The sequence below is a fragment of the Oncorhynchus tshawytscha genome, linkage group LG08 (assembly GCF_018296145.1).
Source record: "Oncorhynchus tshawytscha isolate Ot180627B linkage group LG08, Otsh_v2.0, whole genome shotgun sequence".
Classification (NCBI taxonomy): Eukaryota; Metazoa; Chordata; class Actinopteri; order Salmoniformes; family Salmonidae; genus Oncorhynchus; species Oncorhynchus tshawytscha.
The window spans coordinates 12,627,261-12,649,056 of record NC_056436.1 but is presented as its reverse complement, the minus strand read 5'-3'; the positions used below and the strand labels follow the sequence as shown (position 1 = coordinate 12,649,056).

General features: G+C 42.3%; 2 protein-coding genes across 6 annotated transcripts; both read left to right on the top strand.

The window, feature by feature from the left end:
* Positions 1–3,142: 3,142 nt before the first annotated feature.
* LOC112256908 (ensconsin) lies at positions 3,143–15,695 on the top strand. Of its 4 annotated transcripts, XM_024430468.2 has the most exons (12): positions 3,143–3,906; positions 6,478–6,594; positions 7,150–7,224; positions 8,309–8,467; positions 8,694–8,857; positions 11,185–11,287; positions 11,558–11,677; positions 12,771–12,874; positions 12,917–13,240; positions 14,523–14,656; positions 14,857–15,221; positions 15,439–15,695. In XM_024430468.2, the coding sequence occupies exons 1-12, from the start codon at positions 3,771–3,773 to the stop codon at positions 15,660–15,662; spliced, it is 2,025 nt and encodes a 674-aa protein (XP_024286236.2). In that variant the 5' UTR covers positions 3,143–3,770; the 3' UTR covers positions 15,663–15,695. The 4 variants fall into 4 exon arrangements, with proteins under 4 accessions (XP_024286236.2, XP_024286235.2, XP_024286234.2 ...); XM_024430467.2 differs by having other exon boundaries at positions 3,144–3,906; positions 12,795–13,240; XM_024430466.2 differs by having other exon boundaries at positions 3,145–3,906; positions 12,771–13,240.
* A 336-nt stretch (positions 15,696–16,031) lies between these two features.
* On the top strand, positions 16,032–20,303 carry LOC112256909 (ensconsin). 2 transcript variants are annotated; one of them, XM_024430471.2, is made up of 6 exons: positions 16,032–16,218; positions 16,328–16,432; positions 16,778–16,831; positions 17,179–17,384; positions 19,126–19,178; positions 19,457–20,303. In XM_024430471.2, exons 1-6 carry the CDS (start codon positions 16,039–16,041, stop codon positions 19,465–19,467), a joined length of 609 nt encoding a protein of 202 aa, XP_024286239.1. In that variant the 5' UTR covers positions 16,032–16,038; the 3' UTR covers positions 19,468–20,303. The 2 variants fall into 2 exon arrangements, with proteins under 2 accessions (XP_024286239.1, XP_024286238.1); XM_024430470.2 differs by having other exon boundaries at positions 19,126–20,303.
* The last annotated feature ends 1,493 nt before the right edge of the window (positions 20,304–21,796 follow it).

The following is a 21,796-nucleotide window of genomic DNA, read 5'->3' as shown; positions in this document are numbered from 1 at the left end:
TGAATGTGTGTGTAAGTGGTGTCAATATGTGTGCGCGTGTGTGTTTGCGTGAGTGTGTCGTTCGAGTCCAGTGAGTGTACATCGAGCCAGTGCATTTTCCCCATGTGTGCAACTTCTGTAAGCGCCTCTACTCTACAGCTCGATGCCACTACGCAAATACGATGATATCCATGCAATGCTTTATTATATTGACACCTCAGAGCTTACCAGGTCATCCCCTCTTGCGCTCACTTTTGTTCCTGCACCTCCACATTTACAAATTAAACACTGAATATAGGTAGTATAAACCCTAGCTAAAAATATTCAGATACTAGCCAGCCAGCCATATATCAGTTAGAAGATTATGAATATTAGGCTATATAATGAAGCTATTATTTAAGAGCATTCGAAGATAAATCACAATCAGTAAAAATATAACTGAGCTAACCAGCAGATTTACATCAATCATCAACATCAATTATCAGCTGATAGCCTACCCTCTTTTCCCCATGTCAATCATGTCTTTAGGAGGCAATGTAACTGGCTTGGTTACAATTTGTGGTGAGTGTGTAGTGGCAGAAATACCTGTCCCCTTTCATTTTGAGCACCTGCCCTTTGAAAGGTCTGTGCATGGCCCTGCATTTACACTGAACAAAAATACGGCCTAATAAATTTACTTAAAATGTGACTGATTTCCTTCCAGCTCGGCCCCCCTGGACCACCACCCAGAGGCCGGCTGGAACAAAGACTGTGAGATGGGATTGGTCAAGCCCAGAGGACCAGGTAAAATCAGCCCCTCTGATAGGACAGAAACGGCTCCCAGCCCCTCCCCTTCCACAGAGACAGAGACAGACATCAATACAGAGCAGGATCAGTAGTTCCTACCATCTCCATCTCTCTCCACCACGGGCACAGACTCCAAGCTCTCTAGCCACTCTAGGACCATAACAAACCATCTTAGCGAGGGCCATGAGACCGTAGACTCCACCACAAGTTGTGAGACCTCTGTCGCACAACACTCCATAGACACAGTTCTGGAAGTATAGGGTCAGTGTTCTGACAGTGTAGGGTCAGTATTCTGACAGTGTAGGGTCAGTATTCTGACAGTGTAGGGTCAGTATTCTGACAGTGTAGGGTCAGTATTCTGACAGTGTAGGGTCTCAGACATTTAGCACCAGTTTCTCGGAGTAAGCCCTGGTGTCACGCCCTGGTCTTAGTATTTTGTGTTTTCTTTATTTATTTGGTCAGGCCAGGGTGTGAAATGGGTTTATTTTGTGGTGTGTTTTGTATTGGGGTTTTTCGCAGGTTTTGGGATTGTGGCTTAGTGGGGTTTTCTAGCATAGTCTATGGCTGTCTGAATTGGTTCTCAATCAGAGGCAGGTGAATATCGTTGTCTCTGATTGGGAACCATATTTAGGCAGCCATATTCTTTGTTTGGTGGGTGATTGTTCTGGTCTCTGTGTTTGTTGTCACCAGATAGGCTGTATAGGTTTTCACGGTCCGTTTTTGTATTTTGGTCCTACTCTCTTTCAACGGAAGAAAACCGTAACACCTGGACTAAACTTTCAATGGATATAAATCATGCTCAATGATATTGGCCTCGGATACTGATGAAATGTTATGTATGCCCCATGTGGAAAAAAAGGTTCACCGGTCTTTGCTAAATGTGATGATATTCATTGATAAAGACAAGAGATTATTCTATGCTACAGAGAGTACATTGTCTCAGTTTGTGCATGTATGACTGTTATGAGAACAACAACGCAAAGTCAGACTTTTACTTGTTGTAAGTTGAACAAGTTGTCATGTGCCGCTTGCTTTTTCATTTTCAACTTGATTGTGATTTCCCATTTATTGTGAAAAACAAACGTTTACAAAAATGTGGCATCCTGAATTGGCAATGTTCATCCCAGACTGAAGTGCAATAAAGTTTTTTAAATGTTATGAACATGGTACTTTGTATGAATAATCAGTTGTGAAGTGGATACCTCAGTTGAGATGGATTCCTTTCCTCCATGATGACTGATCCTGCATGATATAAGAGGGATCTTATCCAGTCCCTTAATCAGTGATTGTGAAAGAAAGGAAACGAAGAAAGTAAACCAATGTAGAGTATTGAAACATCTCCCTGGATGTAAGGAGGCTGAAAGCTAAGTTACTGTCCTAGAAGATGAAAGCTCAGTTACTGTCCTAGAAGATGAAAGCTAAGTTACTGTCCTAGAAGATGAAAGCTAAGTTACTGTCCTAGAAGATGAAAGCTAAGTTACTGTCCTAGAAGATGAAAGCTAAGTTACTGTCCTAGAAGATGAAAGCTAAGTTACTGTCCTAGAAGATGAAAGCTAAGCTACTGTCCTAGAAGATGAAAGCTAAGCTACTGTCCTAGAAGATGAAAGCTCAGTTACTGTCCTAGAGGCTAAATGCTAAGCTACTGTCTTAGAGGCTGAACACTAAGCTACTTTCCTAGAGGCTAAATGCTAAGCTACTGTCCTAGAGGCTGACTCGCTGGCTGCCAGTCATCACACTCACTATTCTTCTCCAGAATTGCTGAGTTTGAGGCTAGCCCATCACAAGCCAATAAGGAAAGACCTCCATCTAGTGGCTGAGGATGTCGGTGACTCACCCAGATTAAAGTGAAGCATTGTGGGATTGCAGGGTATAAATATCCCTCCATCCCTTGTGTCAGATTCATACCGAAGACAGGGTGAGTTACCATCCATCATGTCATTCTGTTGTATAGGCTACGTCCCAAATGGCTCCCTATTACCTATCTAATGCACTACTTTTGACCAGAGCCCTACGAGTGAGCCCAGAGACCTACAGTGCACTGTATAGGGAATAGGATGCCACGAAGGCATACAGTACAGTGGTGCACCACTGTTGTCCCGGCAACCATTCAAAGAACAAGGCCAGACAGATTAATTTGCCTGCCAGTGACTGTCTTTGCCTCCCTCTTTCCCTCCGTCCCCCAATTCTCCTGCACTGAATATTTCTTTTCCATTTAGCTGGCTCTGGTTCAGTCCCAAAAGGCACCCTATTCCCTGTATAGTGCACGCACTAGTGTTGATCAGAGTCCTATAGGCCCTGGACAAAAGTAGTGCACTACATAGGGAATTGGGTGCCATTTGGGACTCAGACTGGCTGCTTGCATTCAGCAGTGTGTAGTGTGGTGGTGGGTGGGTTGAATTAAAGTGACACAACTGCAGTACGTGCCACTCAGTAGCTAAAGAGAGCAGAGCAGCACTCCAGGGTCTGTGAGCTGTGAGAGACATTTAAAAGGGAAGTAACCGTTTCAGTAGAGCAACGAGCCACACAGAGAGAGAGAGAGAGAGAGGAGGATAGAGCTTCTCACCATGCTGTAGAGCATCCATGACTCTAATCTAGTTTATAAAGGATCCTGATAGGAACTGGGAGAGAGAAATGTGTTTTATATTCTCAAAGATTTAACTCAGTGTGTTATTTTGGATTATGCATATCTGTGTTTTCCACAGCACTGAATCTGGATGCAGGATCTAACCAGCCCAGAACTGACTGCAGCAAGTCAGCTGGTTTTATCCATTTACCCCATATGGCTTTTTCCTCCCTTTTTCTCTTCTATTTGTTTGAATTTCGAAGATGAGCAAGAGGCAGTCGGTCAGCTGCACAGTGAGCACAGGGGAGCAGGAGGACAAACAGAACAGTACAGGCATTTTGAAATAGAACTATAAAAGGAGGAGAGGAAGAGGAGGAGGAAGAGGAGAGTCTGTGTTGTGTGGCAGAGTTGTGGTGTTCCCTGCTCAGTGCCTAGCAGTAACATGGCTGTGATACAGAAGAGGGAACACAGGGAGACCCCCAGCAAGAAGACTGCACCCCAAGAAGCCAGAAAGGGTCTTTCTACCAGAGATACTCTAGACAAGCAGAAAAAGGAGAGCAGAGCCGGGAGACGGAGAGGTGGGTAATGTTGCGTTGATATGGCTGTTTTTTTACTGCAGGGGGGTACAGGGTGGTGGGTAACTGTTGCTTTGCGATGGTGAGGATGATAGCTTCACTGTGGGGTGTTCACTGTGTTTATAGAATGACATGGAGGTCATTGACATGAGGTTGGTATTGTAGCTTTGCTTTGCCGTTAACTGTGTTTATATACAGGACAGGCTGTCTGAAGCAGAATCAGTCAAAATCAGCCTCTCTCTTCCAGTTTATCATCAGTGAGGATATGTTCCATCATGTATGTAGGCCACATAATAAAGTAATTATCTTATTTTAGATTTATTATGTAGCATTTATTCCTGACATGTACCAATGGATCAGATGATCTGATATTGCCTCATATCTGTAGATATCTATTCGCTACTGCCATTTTGTTTTGTAAACAGTGAGGTAATGAAGTAGCTTATTGAATCCCCCTCTATCTCTGCTGTGGTAAACATCAACACGTATCACAGGCCTGATTCAGTAGGATGCATTGATGCCCATTATTATACTATCCATTATTATAACACACATTATTATACTATCCATTATTATAACACACATTATTATACTATCCATTATTATAACACCCATTATTATACTATCCATTATTATAACACCCATTATTATACTATCCATTATTATAACACCCATTATTATACTATCCATTATTATACTATCCATTATTATAACACCCATTATTATAATACCCACTATTATAATACCCATTATTATAACACCCATTATTATAACATCCATTATTATAATACCCATTATTATAACACCCATTATTATAACACCCATTATTATAACACCCACTATTATAACACCCATTATTATAACACCCATTATTATAACACCCATTATTATACTATCCATTATTATAATACCCATTATTATAACACCCATTATTATAACCTCCATTATTATAACACCCATTATTATACCAACCATTATTATAATACCCATTATTATAACACCCATTATTATAACACCCATTATTATAACATCCATTATTATAATACCCATTATTGTAACACCCATTATTATAACACCCATTATTATAACATCCATTATTATAATACCCATTATTATAACACCCATTATTATAACACCCATTATTATAACACCCATTATTATAACATCCATTATTATAATACCCATTCTTGTAACACCAATTATTATAATACCCACTATTATAATACCCATTATTATAACACCCATTATTATAACATCCATTATTATAATACCCATTATTTTAACACCCATTATTATAACACCCATTATTATAACACCCACTATTATAACACCCATTATTATAATACCCACTATTATAATACCCATTATTATAATACCCATTATTATAACACCCATTATTATAATACCCACTATTATAATACCCATTATTATAACACCCATTATTATAACACCCATTATTATAATACCCATTATTATAACACCCATTATTATAACATCCATTATTATAACACCCATTATTATAATACCCATTATTCTAACACCCATTATTATAATATCCATTATTATACCATAGAGTGTCAAGGAAGATCATTTTTGTGTGTCTCTCACATGCACAAGAAAGATACTTTCTTATGTACGTCTCTTGCACCAACATGTTGAGGAGGCGCATACTACTTATCACCAGTCTGTTATTGTAAATACTCCTTTGTACCAAATATCACTATTCATCAACCTCTTGTGAAGCATGTCTTTGTTCTTATCCTCTTCAGTCTTTATTTGTTTGTTTTAATCTCCATGAGGTCAGGCGATGGCATTTGTTTATCCCTGCAAGGCACAACAGGAACATGCACATTATAATCAAATTATAATTAGGTGTGTGCTTATATTTGTCCTGTTTCACACATGTACTAATGTGTACTATACACTTGTGAAATGGAAATGTTTTTGTTGTTGTTGCATACCCCAACTCCCCCTTAGACACCCTCAGAGAGTGGGGTCACGGCCAGGGTCAGCCATTATCAATAGCAACCCTGGAGCAATTAAGGTTAAGTGCCTTGCTCAAGGGCACATCCATAGATTTTTTTCAACTTGTCGGCTCAGGGATTCGAACTAGCACAACTGGCCCAACGCTCTAACCGCTAGGCTACCTGCCGCTCTTTTATTAACAGCTAAAACCTGTCATGGTTTAAGGCCTGTATTAAGTACAACCAGTAACATTTTCTAGAAACTGGAATGACATGACCTATCTGGAATTAAACATCTTATACTAAGATTCTAAGACATCTTTTTCTAAGGTAGCGTCTCAGACTTTGCTAGCAGGTATAAACCATAAAGATGATGTCATAATGTAAAACCTGTTATGACCTGGAAGACCACCTCATAATGATGATGTGATAATGTAAAACCTGTTATGACCTAGAAGACCACCTCATAATGATGATGTCATAATGTAAAACCTGTTATGACCTGGAAGACAACCTCATAATGATCCTGACTAAATCATTCATTTTAAGTCAGCTCAATGTCAGAGAGGCCTGAACATGATGTTCTCTTTTATTCTTTCTTTGGTATCAGAAAAAGGCAATGAAGACACAAAGCCCAATAATTCAGAGAAGAGGAGAGCAGTCATCTGTGTCCCTGCCTCCATCAAATCAGCTGTGATCAGTAACAACACAACCAGTCATGCAGCAGGTCTTACACCAGTGCTCCCCCCCCTCTTCTCTCTCTCTCTCTCTCTATCTCTCTCTCTCCCTCTATCACTCTCTCTCTCTCTATCACTCTCTCTCTCTCTCTTTCTCTCTCTCTATCTCTACACTCTTAGAAAAAAATTGTTCCATAGTGGTTCCAGGTAGAACCTTTTTTGGTTCCAAGTAGAACCCTTTTGGGTTCCATGTAGAACCCTCTGTGGAAAGGATTCTAGATGGAACCCAAAAGGGTTCTACCTGGAACCATAAAGGGTTCTTCAATGCGTTCTCTTATGGGGACAGCTGAAGAACCCTTTTAGGTTCGAGATAGCACCTTTTTTTCTTAGAGTGTTTCTCTATCTCTATCTCGCTCCCTCTATCCCTGGGGTACAAAGAATTGTGTGTCAGTCGTCATGAGTTCTCTTCCTCTGAAACTCACCACTGTTATCAAAACATGAATTTCATGCTGTTATTATAGGACAATTTGAGTATTTGATGTCACCAACCCATACTCTATGCACAGTGACGTAGAGTGAATGTCACATCTTTTCTAATATTCCAGGGCCACAGGCGCTGAAGGTTGATGACAGGCTGAGACTAGCGAAGGAGCGGAGGGAGGAGCATGAGAATCAGCTTGGTATGTGTAGCCACACAGGATGACGACTGTACATGTAATACACCTATGAGACCACTCAATTGTCAGTCACTTATTTTAGTCATTCCTTTCAGGTATTTTCCTAGCCTGGTCCTAGATCATTCCTCTCAGGTATTTTCCTAGCCTGGTCCCAGATCATTCCTCTCGGGTATTTTCCTAGCCTGGTCCCAGATCATTCCTTTCAGGTATTTTCCTAGCCTGGTCCCAGATCATTTATCTCAGGTATTTTCCTAGCTTGGTGCCAGATCATTTATCTCAGGTATTTTCCTAGCCTGGTCCCAGATCATGCATTTTAGGTATTTTCCTAGCCTGGTCCCAGATCATTCCTCTGAGGTATTTTCCTAGTCTGGTCCCAGATCTATTTGTGCTGCCTTCTTCTTGCCAGCTCCCATGGTCACTGTCATGCTAAATTAGTTTAGTAGTAGTGATCTACACAGTGTAGCTCCCTTCAGTAACCACGAGCACAACCGTTCCTTGATTTTAACTGGCGGCTTTATTCTGTAGTTTTAGTCAGAATTATCACCTTCCGTGAGAACTATAAAGTAAATGAAAAATACAGTTTAGCACACTCTTACAACCTTATCTTACGAGTGACTTATTAGCTTGGTATAACTCTGAAGTGCTTACATACATAAGTTTAACCGGCGTTATAACGGGTTCAGATTAAACACATGAATAAAGGAAAAATACCTCATTGGCTGCTGATTACAGAAGGGAGGAAATCAAACTTCACACTTATTATTCCTGGCATGAATTCACACTTCATCCTAACATACACTCTTCAACCTTTATGAACTACACCCGATGACATGAAAACTTAGCTAACGCAGCGCAGAATTGCCTTCCCTCCAAAGGTGTGTTGCTACAATAAGGATCCCCGTTACAACAGTATTAGCTACGTAGTTCCGCTTGTATTATCATTTCCCCCGCACAGCGGATACGTAAACAATTCAAACAAAAGACAACGACATAACCTGTAAGTCTAACTGTCAGTTACACACAGCACAAAGATCTGGTACCAGGGTAGTATTTTGGTGGCTAGTAAGTCCCACAATGTGTTTTGCAGTGTCCAGAGAGCTGGGCTGGTTGGCTCGAGAGGAGCGAGCCAGGCGTCTTTATGAGCAGCAGCTGGAGGTGAGGAAGAGGAGGCTACAGGAGCAGAGAGAGAAGGAGGAGAAGCGAAGGACAGCTCTTGAGCGGAGGGAGGAGCTTAAGAAACAGCTTGGTATGTAGCCACCACCCATGATGATGGTGGACCTCAACCTGAGGTACCCCTTGGGGGTACCTGGCCTATACCCAGGTGGTAATTCAGAAGACTCATAAGAACATAGGCATAATGATTTTAAAACAAAGTGATTTAGGGCTCTGTAACCAAAGGAGGTTGGGAACCACTGTCCGATGATTTAGTTAAATAAATCAACTAAACTAAACTCCACTAAATGTTTATGTAGTGTCCAGAGAGCTGGGCCGGTTGGCTCGAGAGGAGCGGGCCAGGCGTCTCCATGAACAGCACCTGGAGGAGAGGAAGAGGAGGCTGCAGGAGCAGAGAGAGAAGGAGGAGAGGAGGCGCACTGCCGTGGAGGAGAAGAGGAGGCAGAGGATGAAGGAGGAGACAGTGAGTTATTGTGCCTCAGGGGTCAGATGGAGCAGTAGTTACTTCTGATTAGGTGTCTATTGTGGGCATCAGTGTTGGTTTACAGAAAATAAAATGCACTGGTTTAAGTTGAGGGTCGTTAGTACAGGTGGATGGATGGTTTCTGTTGGAGCAAGGACTGGATGGAGGCGGATAACTATTTAACAGCTTTATTGAACAAGCTACATTGAACATCATCAGCCACCGGAACTAGAACTGTCTGTTAGTGATGGGTTGTTCGCGAACGAGTTAGAGCCGGCTCTTGTAGGTGAATGTTGGGAGCTGTCTCGCATATCAGAAGAGACTAATCTATTTATAAAAAAATAAAGATATGAATAATCAAAAGATTTAAATGAATAGAATTAACTAATTCAAAGAATGAAAAATAATAATAATATAGGCCTAAATGCTCAAGCACACACACATTAGTTCTGACTGTCTTCTCAGACTAACAGCCTCACCTGTTGTTCCTGTCAATCAGACACGCAGTGTCAACCAATGAACCAAAGATGCATGAGGGAGGGCCGAGCCAACTCACTCACAGTCACAGACTTAGCAGCCGAGGAGAGAGAGGAAGGACAGCTGTGAAAACAACATCTGAAAAATTAGTCGGAAGCACAGCAGCATTTAGATGCATTTTAATAATGTAGACAATGTTAGAGCACAGTGTAGAATTTGCCAAAACAAAATCTCATATAAAGCTGGTTCTACACACAACGTACACCGGCATATGCGAACTGTGCACCCAACTGTGAAGCTAGCTGTAGCGGAGAAACTAGTGGGCCTGCTAGTGATAGTGGTGGAGCCAGCATCTCGTATCCACTCAGTCAAGTAGGCCTACTCCGGGACCCACAGCAATGCAGTCTTCTATGGACCAGTTTATGCCAAAGACTATGTCTGTAGCAAAACAAGGCCAAATTGATATTGCATTGGCTAAAAGGATTGTCACCGATTTCCAGTCTGAACTACAAGGTGGAATTCAGCATTTTATATGTTGAAGCGGTTTCTTGAGTCAAAGGATCTCTACCCTGGCCATTGTCAATGCACCTGTTGATGCTCTGACCCAAGAGGAATGGGAGGTGGTGGAGGAGGTGTGCAGAGTCCTGGAACCCTTTGAGCAGGTCACTGTGGAGATTAGTGGAGAGAGGTACAGTAAGCAGTTATTACTACATCATTATTTAATCCAGTATTATATATGTATATGAGCAGTAGATGAGAATGTAGTATCAGTAGACAAAACATGAACCTAAACTAATAAGTTACTGTTCTCTCTTTTCAGCTATGTGACAGCCTCAAAAATGATACTCCTGTGTCAGGGTCTGCAGTGAATCACAGCCAGCCGCCAGAGAGAAGCAAATGTAACCTCAGGACATGTGACAGACTTGATGGACACCCTATGTTCATCAATAGACAGAAAGAAATCTCTCATAAAAGCTAAATATGGTCAGCATTGCTGTGTGCTGCTGGTTATAACATGGCAATAAAGAAGAGCGCGAAAAGAGGGACCAGTTTAATGTTTTAAGTGGGATGCTGCAGTTTTGCACCTAATTTATTTGTCTGTGATATGGTGCAATATTCTATTATGCTGTTCAGATTGTATTCGTTTTGAATGTTTAGATTTATATGCACTTTGTTTATATACATTAAAAAGTTATACTTTAAATGCAAATGTTTAATAGCATTCTTTTTCATAACAAACCAATGCATTTTTAAATACATTGTGGTTAAGGTAGAGTAGAGATTTAATTTAATAATTTAATTAGAATTGTTTTAACACCAATCATAGTCAAACTATCGCAAACTGTTTTATTTGAAAAAATACAAAACATTTTTTTTTTTTTAAAGAGCCGTTTGGGAGCCAAAAGAGCCGGCTCTTTTTGGTGAGCTGAGCCGAACGGGCCGGCTCACTGAAAAGAACCGGAATGCCCATCACTGCTGTCTGTTACTTCCTGTATCAATAAAGCTTAACCCCACACAATTAAAGAATTGGCCAATAGGAAAATAAATATTTAGTTACCAGGTAAAGAAATAGGTAAACGGTTATTTCCTGTAACACAGATTCACAACACATCAGCAACGTCTATAACTGCCCTATAAATAAAATTATTACCCAGGAAATAATCCAGAAAACAGATACAGTTTTCAACGTTTCGTGTTTCTATCTGAAGCTAAACAGTTGTAAGGCTCAATACGATGTAATGGATCTTGGACTAAGTTACTGAATAGCGTGTCTTGCTCGCCAAACTCATACAGTGGATGTGAGAAGAGACTACTGTATCACTGACAATGAGGTTTGTTGTTGTCTGAAGGAGCGCTATGAGTCTGTGGTGAAGAAGACCTTAGAGAAGTGCCAGAGGGCCAAACAGAGACTGAGCCAGGGCTCTCGAGGAAGGAAGACCAACAACAAGAGCGGTAAATGAGTAAAGAATATGTTTCAAATGGCGCCCTATATCCTATTTGGTGCACTACTTTTGAGTGTCTGTTTGACTTTGCTTCATCTTCTTAACCCTTCAGCTACCGAGCTTTATTCTTTCACCCTGTAACATCTTTAGACCTTAACTTTTGTCCGATTTCCTACCCTTTCTTACTTGTAATTGTCTATCTCTGTCTTGTATTTTCTATGCTATTTTTTCTCTGTCCTTGTGCGTTGTCTTTTCTCCACTGTGCTTGTCTCTGCTGTAGTTCCTCGCAGCTCTCCCCTGACTGCCTGGGAGAGGGCTCTGGTCTGTCGCCTCCTAACCCCTACATGCTCCTACCTAGCCAGGAGAAGGAGTCATAGTTGTCAGTCAAGAGAAGAGGAAGGTACTTCCAAAAGCCTGTAGAATAACAGTTATACACTGAGTGTTCAAAATATTAGGAACACCTGCTCTTTCCATGACATAGACTGACCCTTATTGATGTCACTTGTTGAATCCACTTCAAATGAGTGTAGATGAATGGGACGAGACAGGTTAAATAAGGATTTTTAAGCCTTGAGACAATTGAGACATGGATTGTGTGTGTGTGTCATTCAGAGGGTGAATGGGAAAGACAAAAGATCCAAGTGCCTTTGAACGGGGTAGGTGCCAGGAGCACTGGTTTGTGTCAAGAACTGCACCGTTGCTGGGTTTTCCACGCTCAACAGTTTCCCGTCTGTATCAAGAATGTTGCACCACCCAATAGACATCCAGCCAACTTGACACAACTGTGGGAAGCTTTGGAGTCAACATGGTGGAGCCAGCATGTTGGACGCTTTCAACACCATGTAGAGTCCATGTCCTGACATATTGAGGCTGTTCTGAGGGCTTAAAGGGGGTGCAACTCAATATTAGGAAGGTGTTTCTAATGTTTGGTATACATAGACATTTTATTAGTTAAGTTAGTAGTCAGTTATTAACAAATTCTTATTTTCAATGCTGGCCTAGGAACAGTAGGTTAACTGCCTGTTCAGGGGCAGAACAACAGATTTGTACCTTGTCAGCTCGGGGATTTGAACTTGCAACCTTTCGGTTACTAGTCCAACACTCTAACCACTAGGCTACCCTGCCGCCCCACATGTATAAAGACCAAATCAAATCAGATGTATTTATAAAGACCTTCTTACATCAGCTGATATCTCAAAGTGCTGTACAGAAACCCCAAACAGCAGGCAATGCAGGTGTAGAAGACCAGATCTCAATCCAAGAAAAAGGAGAGATCAGTATCAATAAAGTGTATTTGGTTAAATTAATTGATTTTAGGGGAATTTACATTCCAATATGGATTTGGACAATGCTTACTTAATTACTTATTTGCTGACTCTCTGCTTCCTTTCCTCTCCTTTTTCAACCATTGTTGGGCACACTCACATTCTTTCACTGAATCCCTTGCTAACCGTCACCCCATTGCTCCAAAACAATGAAACCATCTGGTTCAGTTGTCCATGTTTGTCCCCGTTCAGCTTCATGCCACTCCATATCTGCCACTGCCACCAACTGTCATAAATCACCACACCGCTCTGGCACACCTGACCACCACCGGGTGCAGGCAGACTACCGCTCTGGCACACCTGACCACCACCGGGTGCAGGCAGACTACCGCTCTGGCACACCTGACCACCACCGGGTGCAGGCAGGCCTCCAGGCAGACTACCGCTCTGGCACACCTGACCACTACCGGGTGCAGGCAGGCCTCCAGGCAGACTACCGCTCTGGCACACCTGACCACTACCGGGTGCGGGCAGGCCTCCAGGCAGACTACCGCTCTGGCACACCTGACCACTACCGGGTGCAGGCAGGCCTCCAGGCAGACTACCGCTCTGGCACACCTGACCACCACCGAGCACAATCGGACTTCCAGGCAAATCTCCGGGCAGACTACCGGTCTATCATCTGGGCAAACTACCAGGTAGCCACCTCCCTCAGTCCCAGCCTTACACTCTTTGAAAAAAGGGTTCCAAAAGGGTTCACCAGCTGTCCCCATAGGAGAACCCTATTTGGTTCCAGGCAGAACCCTTTTGGGTTCGATGTAGAACCCTCTGTAGAAAGGGTTCTACCTGGAACCGAAAAGGGTTCTTCTAATAGTTCTCCTATGGGGACAGCCGAAGTACCCTTTTAAGAGTGTAGCAGCAACTGATCCATCATCAGGGCACAGGTAATATTACATCACAGGTTATATAACATCACAGGTTATATAACATCACAGGTAATACCTGCTGGAAATGTAATTGTAAACATAGAGATAGATAGTTTCATCTCTATGACTGTTAAATGTCTGGGTCATCTGGGTTGGTGGGATGGTGTTGTTATTTTGTCTCCATGTAATGCACGAACTTGAGGGAAATGATTTCATTGGAGGAAGACAATAAACTCTATATTCTTTTCATTCATTTTCTATTCTATTCATTCATCATGTATACTGGATTACTGGACTATATTCATTGTCATACTCTAACAGAGAGGCACACATTTCTATACATTTTTGAAGATACAGCATTTATTGGTTATAAGCCTAAATTACTTTGATGTCTTTCTGCCGTCCCAAAATGACCGCAATAAAATGAGCTTGTAACATGGCTCCATTCCTTCTGTCTCATGTTTCTATCATATATATGCTGTATTGTTAGGTAGATTATATTAACTGCAGTAAAATTATCTGTTGATTTGTTATGAAGCTAACAGACTGCAGTAAAATGATCTGTTGATTAGTTATAAAGTTAACAGACTGCAGTAAAATGATCTATTGATTTGTTATGAAGTTAACAAACTGCAGTAAAATGATCTATTGATTTGTTATAAAGTTAACAAACTGCAGTAAAATGATCTATTGATTTGTTATGAAGTTAACAAACTGCAGTAAAACAATCTGTTGATTTGTTATAAAGTTAACAAACTGCAGTAAAATGATCTGTTGATTTGTTATAAAGTTAACAAACTGCAGTAAAATGATCTGTTGATTTGTTATAAAGTTAACAAACTGCAGTAAAATGATCTGTTGATTTGTTATAAAGCTAACAAACTGCAGTAAAATGATCTGTTGATTTGTTATGAAGCTAACAAACTGCAGTAAAACGATCTGTTGATTTATTATGAAGCTAACAGACTGCAGTAAAACGATCTGTTGATTTATTATGAAGCTAACAGACTGCAGTAAAACGGTCTTGTAACATGTCTGTTGATTTATTATGAAGTTAAAAGCAGCACAGCAGAAGGAGAGTGAGAGGACGTTCAGGAGGAATAGACAGCAGCCTCACATACCCAATGCTCCCGTGAAAGTGTTACCCACAAACATACAGAGCAGAGATGCAGTGCCCTTTCCAGAACGGTATGTGATTGTCTGCTACTACGTCTGGATGTTGTGTCACACAAACTACTTATCATGCAGTGAGAGCACTCTGTTGAGAATTGTTGTGTATAATTTAACCAACCACACGTCTTGTGGAATACGTCTAACCTTTCCAGTAAATGGATGTTGTTTGCTTATTTATCTCAACAAAAGTTTTCTCCTCTTCTTCTTTTTTTCAGTAAACCTGTGATCAGACACAAACCTGTGATCAGACAGCCTCCATCACATCAGGTTGGGCTGGAACTGTACCCTGTTCCGGAGGAGGATGGTCCTCCAGTCTCCAACCAAACCCTCTCCCCTGGGAACTCACGGCCCAGCCAGACCATCTCTCCTTGGGCTCCAGTCTCCAATCACACCCTCTCCCCTGGGAACTCACGGCCCAGCCAGACCATCTCTCCTTGGGCTCCAGTCCCCAATCATACCCTCTCCCCCGGGAACTCACAACCAATCAGCATCTCAGAAGCAGCATGGGACCAGGTCCAACCATTCGTAGGCTCAGCAGAACCTCAGACAGTCCCCACACCTAGAACTGAGGGCGATACAGGTGAGAGTGAGCATCTAAAAATGCAAGGTACTGCACCATCAACTACTATTTATTTCTACAATTCCCTAGATACATTTCAGATATTGTAATGTAGAGTGTAGGGTTGTGATCAATTCCATTTGAGTTCAGTCAATGCAGGAAGTCCAGTTCTACCCATGTGGTTCAATGTGAATTTGGACTCTTATGAGTGACTCTTAAGACATGTAAACCTCCTCAGGCCCCCTTCCTGGAGCCCCCTCCTGCACCAGGCCGTCTGCTGGCACCATGGATCCAGAGGAGGCCTCATGTCTTCTGGCCGAGAAGAGAAGAGAGGCCCGTCTGAAGAGAGAGAGAGAGCAGGAGGAATGCCTGCGCAGGGAGGAGATAGAGAGGTACGGACAGAGGGCCACCTTACATCTTCCCATCTGTCTTCTACTGACCCAACATTCATCTTCCCAGTAGGAAAAACAACCTGAGTAATCTTTTTGCCTAAAAGACAAAAATCTGGTTGTGAATAAAAAAATTACGACTGACCTTCAGAAGTAGTCTAAAGCAGGGTTTCCAAAAATCGGTCCTGGCCCCCCAGGTGCCCCCCTCCCATGTCTTGGTTTTTGTCCTAGCATTACACAGCTGTTTCAAACCAACTCATCAGCCAGCTTTGGTTATCTGAATCAGCTGTGTAGTGCTAAGGCAAAAACCAAAACATGCACCCAGGGGGGACCCTGGGACCAAGTTTGGGAAAACCTGGTCTAAGGGAGCATTTCACATGTTCAGAGGATAGATTCATTTGTATGGTGATGTGCTGTGCTGTTATGTACATGTTACGTAATGTCATGTCATGTGGCATCACTGGAGAGGCAGAGAGGAGCTGGAGGGCAGGAGGGCAGAGGAGCGAGCACGGCTCGAGGCTGAGGCCCAGTGGCTGGTAGTGGAGAGGAGGGAGGAAGAGGAGCAGAGACATGCAGAGGAGGAGAAAGTCATCCGGGCCACACATGAAGCTGCTCTCCTCCAGAAACAGGTGAGGGATCTGGTCTATTAATACAATTTTAGTATATAAAGTTTATATCAGTGTTAATAATGTAGCATCTGGTTCCGTAATGGCTTTGGTTCTCTGTGTCCTGTCCCAGAGAGAGGAGGAGGAGGCCCAGGCCAGGGACAAGGCAGAGCAGCAGAGGCTGCAGAGAGAGAAGCACTTCCAGAAGGAGGAGGAACAACGGCAGGAGAGGAAAAAGGTGACAATGGAGGGAAGACGTGAACTCTAGGCAGTTATGAGAAACACCAGCGTCGTTATGTGCCATATTCTTATCATTCTGAAATTCTTCATAGGATATTCTAGGGGATCCAGATAGTGTAAAATAGACTACAAGAGAGCACCCAGGATCTTTATTTATTGGCGTTCAACTTCAATACATGGGGTGGGGGGATGTTAGGGGTAATTGTTGTTGTGTTTCACAAAAAAAATAACATTATTTTTATAAGGGGGAAATGTTATGTTATTAAAAATTAGTTTTGACAAGGGTGTAATTAAATTCTAAATGAAAGCTTTTAAGACTTTCCAGACTTCTTTTTGTTTTCAGCGACTGGAGTTGATCATGAGGAGGACTAGGAAGACCTCAACTGAAGATAAAAAAGTAAGTCCACCAGCTTAGTTCAGATGAACAGTACATTGCCCTGAAGCACTCAGGATTTCTGCCACAAGTACCGAAGTTGACTTTCTTTTTGCTTAAGAGGTTAATTACTACCGTTTAAAAATGAAAAACTTGTCCTTGACCAAACTGCTAAAGTTGCTTTCATGATGTGATTGCTTTCATGCAGAAATCCATCTCAAAGGTGGTGGCTTTAGCTTAAAACTAAACAAAAAGCACTTGTAGTTTCCTGCCCCCGATACCATCCTTATTAACCATATTTTACTTAAAAAAAAAAAAAACAGAACTTGCCCTTGCCTTGAAAAAAAATGGACATGATTGTTTTCATGCAGACGCCTGTCCTGAATGGGAAGACAAACAGAAACCCCTCTCCAGAGGAAGCCCAACCAAAAAAGAACACTGAGCCTGTGAAGAACGGCAACGGCACTTTAGAAGAGGTCATCAACCTAGGGGTCGGGACGGGGACCAAGCCATCCAATCTAGGTCTGAGTGGCGTGGAAGACAACATGGTTCCTGTCGTGGCCTTCAAAGAACGCAGGTATATACACTCCCATGACCACAGACCAGTTCTCAGTTCCTATGCTTTTGATGGCTGATGTTTTGGTCACTTTTGAATGCTGGCGGTGCTTTCACTCTAGTGGTAGCATGAGACGGAGTCTACAACCCACACAAGTGGCTCAGGTAGTGCAGCTCATCCAGGATGGCACATCAATGTGAGCTGTGGCAAGAAGGTTTGCTGTGTCTGTCAGCGTAGTGTCCAAAGCATGGAGGCGCTACCAGGAGACAGGCCAGTACATCAGGAGACGTGGAGGAGGCCGTAGGAGGGCAACAACCCAGCAGCAGGACCGCTACCTCCGCCTTTGTGCAAGGAGTAGCAGGAGGAGCACTGCCAGAGCCCTGCAAAATTATCTCCAGCAGGCCACAAATGTGCATGTGTCTGCTCAAACGGTCAGAAACAGACTCCATGAGGGTGGTATGAGGGCCCGACGTCCACAGGTGGGGGTTGTGCTTACAGCCCAACACCGTGCAGGATGTTTGGCATTTGCCAGAGAACACCAAGATTGGCAAATTCGCCACTGGCGCCCTGTGCTCTTCACAGATGAAAGCAGGTTCACACTGAGCACATGTGACAGACGTGACAGAGTCTGGAGATGCCGTGGAGAACGTTCTGCTGCCTGCAACATCCTCCAGCATGACCGGTTTGGCGGTGGGTCAGTCATGGTGTGGGGTGGCATTTCTTTGGGGGGCAGCACAGGCCTCCATGTGCTCGCCAGAGGTAGCCTGACTGCCACTAGGTACCGAGATGAGGTCCTCAGACCCTTTGTGAGACCATATGCTGGTGCGGTTGGCCCTGGGTTCCTCCCAATGCAAGACAATGCTAGACCTCATGTGGCTGGAGTGTGTCAGCAGTTCCTGCAAGAGGAAGGCATTGATGCTATGGACTGGCCCGCCCGTTCCCCAGACCTGAATCCAATTGAGCACATCTGGGACATCATGTCTCGCTCCATCCACCAACGCCACGTTGCACCACAGACTGTCCAGGAGTTGGCGGATGCTTTAGTCCAGATCTGCTTGGAGATCCCTCAGGAGACCATCCGCCACCTCATCAGGAGCATGCCCAGGTGTTCTAGGGAGGTCATACAGGCACGTGGAGGCCACACACACTACTGAGCCTCATTTTGACTTGTTTTAAGGACATTACATCAAAGTTGGATCAGCCTGTAGTGTGGTTTTCCACTTTAATTTTGAGTGTGACTCCAAATCCAGACCTCCATGGGTTGATAAATTTGATTTCCATTGATTATTTTTGTGTGATTTTGTTGTCAGCACATTCAACTATGTAAAGAAAAAAGTATTTAATAAGAATATTTCATTCATTCAGATCTAGGATGTGTTATTTTAGTGTTCCCTTCATTTTTTTTGAGCAGTGTATATAATATAACCCTATATATATATTTTTTTTTTAATGTAACCTTATTTATTTAACTAGGCAAGTCAGTTAACGGCCTAGGAACAGTGGGGTTAACTGCCTTGTTCAGGGTCAGGACGACAGATTTTTACCTTGTCAGCTCAGGGATTCGATCCAGCAACCTTTCGGTTACTGGCCCAACACTCTAAGCACTAGGCTACCTGCCGCCCCTACAAAGTATATTTGTCTGTTTGATCATGTCTTATGATGTATGTTCTGTGATATAATGTTATCTGAAGTGATGTTATTGTATGTTGCCAAGTACATTTTCTTATGGAACATTAATGTATTAACTCATTTGTTCATTCAGGTCCCTGCTAACTCTGACCGGCATGGAGAAGATCCAGTCCCATCAGAGGGCAGGTGAGAGCTCATCACATCCTCCGTCAGCTCATCTATACTCTCTATGCTATGTAGATATTACACTAGAGTCGTGAACACTAGAGCCCCCCCAAAAGTCCAAGATTTCTACCGCCAAGCAGTTATGGGCTCTCAATATTTTATGTGTGATTCGAACCCGGAAGCAGATTACATATTTAAGGTCTCTCAATCATTTCTTTGTATGGGTCTCTAAGTCTAAGATATATATGTGAATCAAGTGATTTTATGTTATTAACCCATTTCTATCACACACTCCTTAGAAGTTATCTGAGTATCGTACAGATCAGAGAGGGGAGACAGCACATCCACGAATCTTTCCACAGCAGTGGCGTTTTTTCCTTTTTTTTGACAAAGAAAGGAATAACTGCAGCCTTTTTCCTGCCCTGCACTTTTAGAGAGAGTATGTGATGAGAAACACACATTTCTCTGGAGGACTTTCTGATCTCGAAGGAGCTTACCACCAATTCGGTCACACTTCTCTTTAATCCAAAATGTCACGAGCTGCATTTGTCATCACCATGTACAACACTAGACAGGGGAGCTTGTTTGTCATTGCAACAACTCTGAACAATGTTTTATCTAGTCTGTAAATGAGGGTCCATGCCTCATAGCTGCAGATTTAAACTGATTAAATGAGTAGTTTGATATGATGGGCGTTAAGATACACAATTTACTAATACAAATATGTATTCTGTCTATACATTTTTAACTGTATTGGCACTGAATGTCTCCCAATCATGTCTGATGTTTTTAGCCATGTGCTTTAGCTTTTCCTAACTATGCTGCTATTTGAGCACTTTGCCTTCCAGTTAACAGGATAGTGGTGTGCTAGTTTCAGAGCAAAAGCTTTTGTTTTGAGTTCAAATAAAGGCCACTTTCTGACTATAATCTAATCATATTTTTCAAAGCTGCTATGCAACTTGTGTGGTTTGCCATTTTAGAGAACTATACTCACTTGAGGGTGGACCACTTCCAAAAGTATTTTGGCAGTTCCTTACTTGGAAATTGTGCAATCATTTTAGAAAACAAATAAGAGTCTTAAGTGTAAAATGTAAGTTTGTCTTTTAAAGTGTAAAAAACAAATAAAGCAATGCACTGATAAAACTATGTGATCTGGTATGAGTAGGTTGTCACTTGTTTCATACACTGCACTCCTGTCCACATACAGTGGATTCAGATCCCTTCCCTTTTTCCACATTTTGTTATGTTACAGCCTTATTATAAAATGGGTTAAATTACATTTGTTTTCTCATCAATCTACACACAATACCCCATAATGACAAAGCCAAAACAGGTTTGTATACATTTTTCTACATGTATTACACATTTTTAAAAAACATACCTTATTTACATAAGTATTCAGACCCTTTGCTATGAGAAGTTTTGAACCACCAAGCCTCTTCCTAGAGCTGGCCGCCAAGCAAAACTGAGCAATTGGGAAAAGGGCCTTGGTCAGTAAGGTGACCAAGAACCCGATGGTGACTCTAACAGAGTGCCTGAGTTCCTCTGTTAAAAATGGGAGAACTAAGCACATTGCCCTAAGCACACTGCCTAGACATACAGGATTGGCATTGAGACAAGTCTCTGAATGTCCTTGAGTGGCCCAGCCAGAGCCTGGACTTAAACCCGTATGAACATCTCTGGAGACCTGAAAATAGCTGTGCAGCGACACACCCCATCCAACCTGACAGAGCTTGAGAGGATCTGCAGAGAAGAATGGGAGAAACTCCCCAAATACAGGTGTGCCAAGCTTGTATCGTCATACCCAAGAAGACTAGAGGCTGTAATCGCTGCCAAAGGTGCTTCAACAAAGTACTGAGTAAAGGGTCTGAATACTTAAGCAAATGTGATATATTTTCTTCTTTTATATAATTTGAAAAATGTCTAAAAAAAACTGTTTTTGCTTTGTCATTATGGGCTATTGTGTGTAGATTGATGAGGATAATATATTTTTTTTAATCCATTTTAACATAATGCTGTAACGTGACAAAATGTGAAAAAGTCAATGGGTCTGAATACTTTCTGTATAAATGGCGCGTTCACACGTGCTAGGAAACTGAAATGTTCGACTTGCTAACTGGTTGAAAGCGGCACGTGTATAACTACCACCAGTTAGGAAGTCTGAAATGTAAAGTTTCCTAGTTCCGACTAGCACCTGAACGCAGCATTAAATAATGGTTTGTCAACTGTAAAAGCATTGAATCTGTATGAAAATGAAAATATAATAGACCTCTTTTCCCCCTGTTCACAAGTGCAATATGGATGTAAATGCTTAGAACAAAACAGTGTGAAAATAAAACGCCTTAACATCATTAAAAATATAATCACGACACAGTAATCGTTGTCAGGTTCAAAGGTAATGGCAAGTCAGTTCAAACAGTGATATGCATATCCCACATCTCAGTCCGTGTCCTGAAGCAGAGAGGTGTCGGTCCGTGTCCTGAAGCAGAGAGGTGTCAGTCCGTGTCCTGAAGCAGAGAGGTGTCAGTCCGTGTCCTGAAGCAGAGAGGTGTCAGTCCGTGTCCTGAAGCAGAGAGGTGTCGGTCCGTGTCCTGAAGCAGAGAGGTGTCGGTCCGTGTCCTGAAGCAGAGAGGTGTCGG

Bases quoted from the DNA above. Each gene is read 5' to 3' on its own strand.
- LOC112256908 (XM_024430466.2), top strand. From the start codon at position 3,771: ATGGCTGTGATACAGAAGAGGGAACACAGGGAGACCCCCAGCAAGAAG. The intron at 3,907-6,477 runs GTGGGTAATGTT...CTTTGGTATCAG, and splicing joins CAGAGCCGGGAGACGGAGAG to AAAAAGGCAATGAAGACACA. The intron at 8,858-11,184 runs GTGAGTTATTGT...TGTTGTCTGAAG, and splicing joins AGAGGATGAAGGAGGAGACA to GAGCGCTATGAGTCTGTGGT.
- LOC112256909 (XM_024430470.2), top strand. From the start codon at position 16,039: ATGTGGCATCACTGGAGAGGCAGAGAGGAGCTGGAGGGCAGGAGGGCA. The intron at 16,219-16,327 runs GTGAGGGATCTG...GTCCTGTCCCAG, and splicing joins CTGCTCTCCTCCAGAAACAG to AGAGAGGAGGAGGAGGCCCA. The intron at 16,832-17,178 runs GTAAGTCCACCA...GTTTTCATGCAG, and splicing joins CCTCAACTGAAGATAAAAAA to ACGCCTGTCCTGAATGGGAA.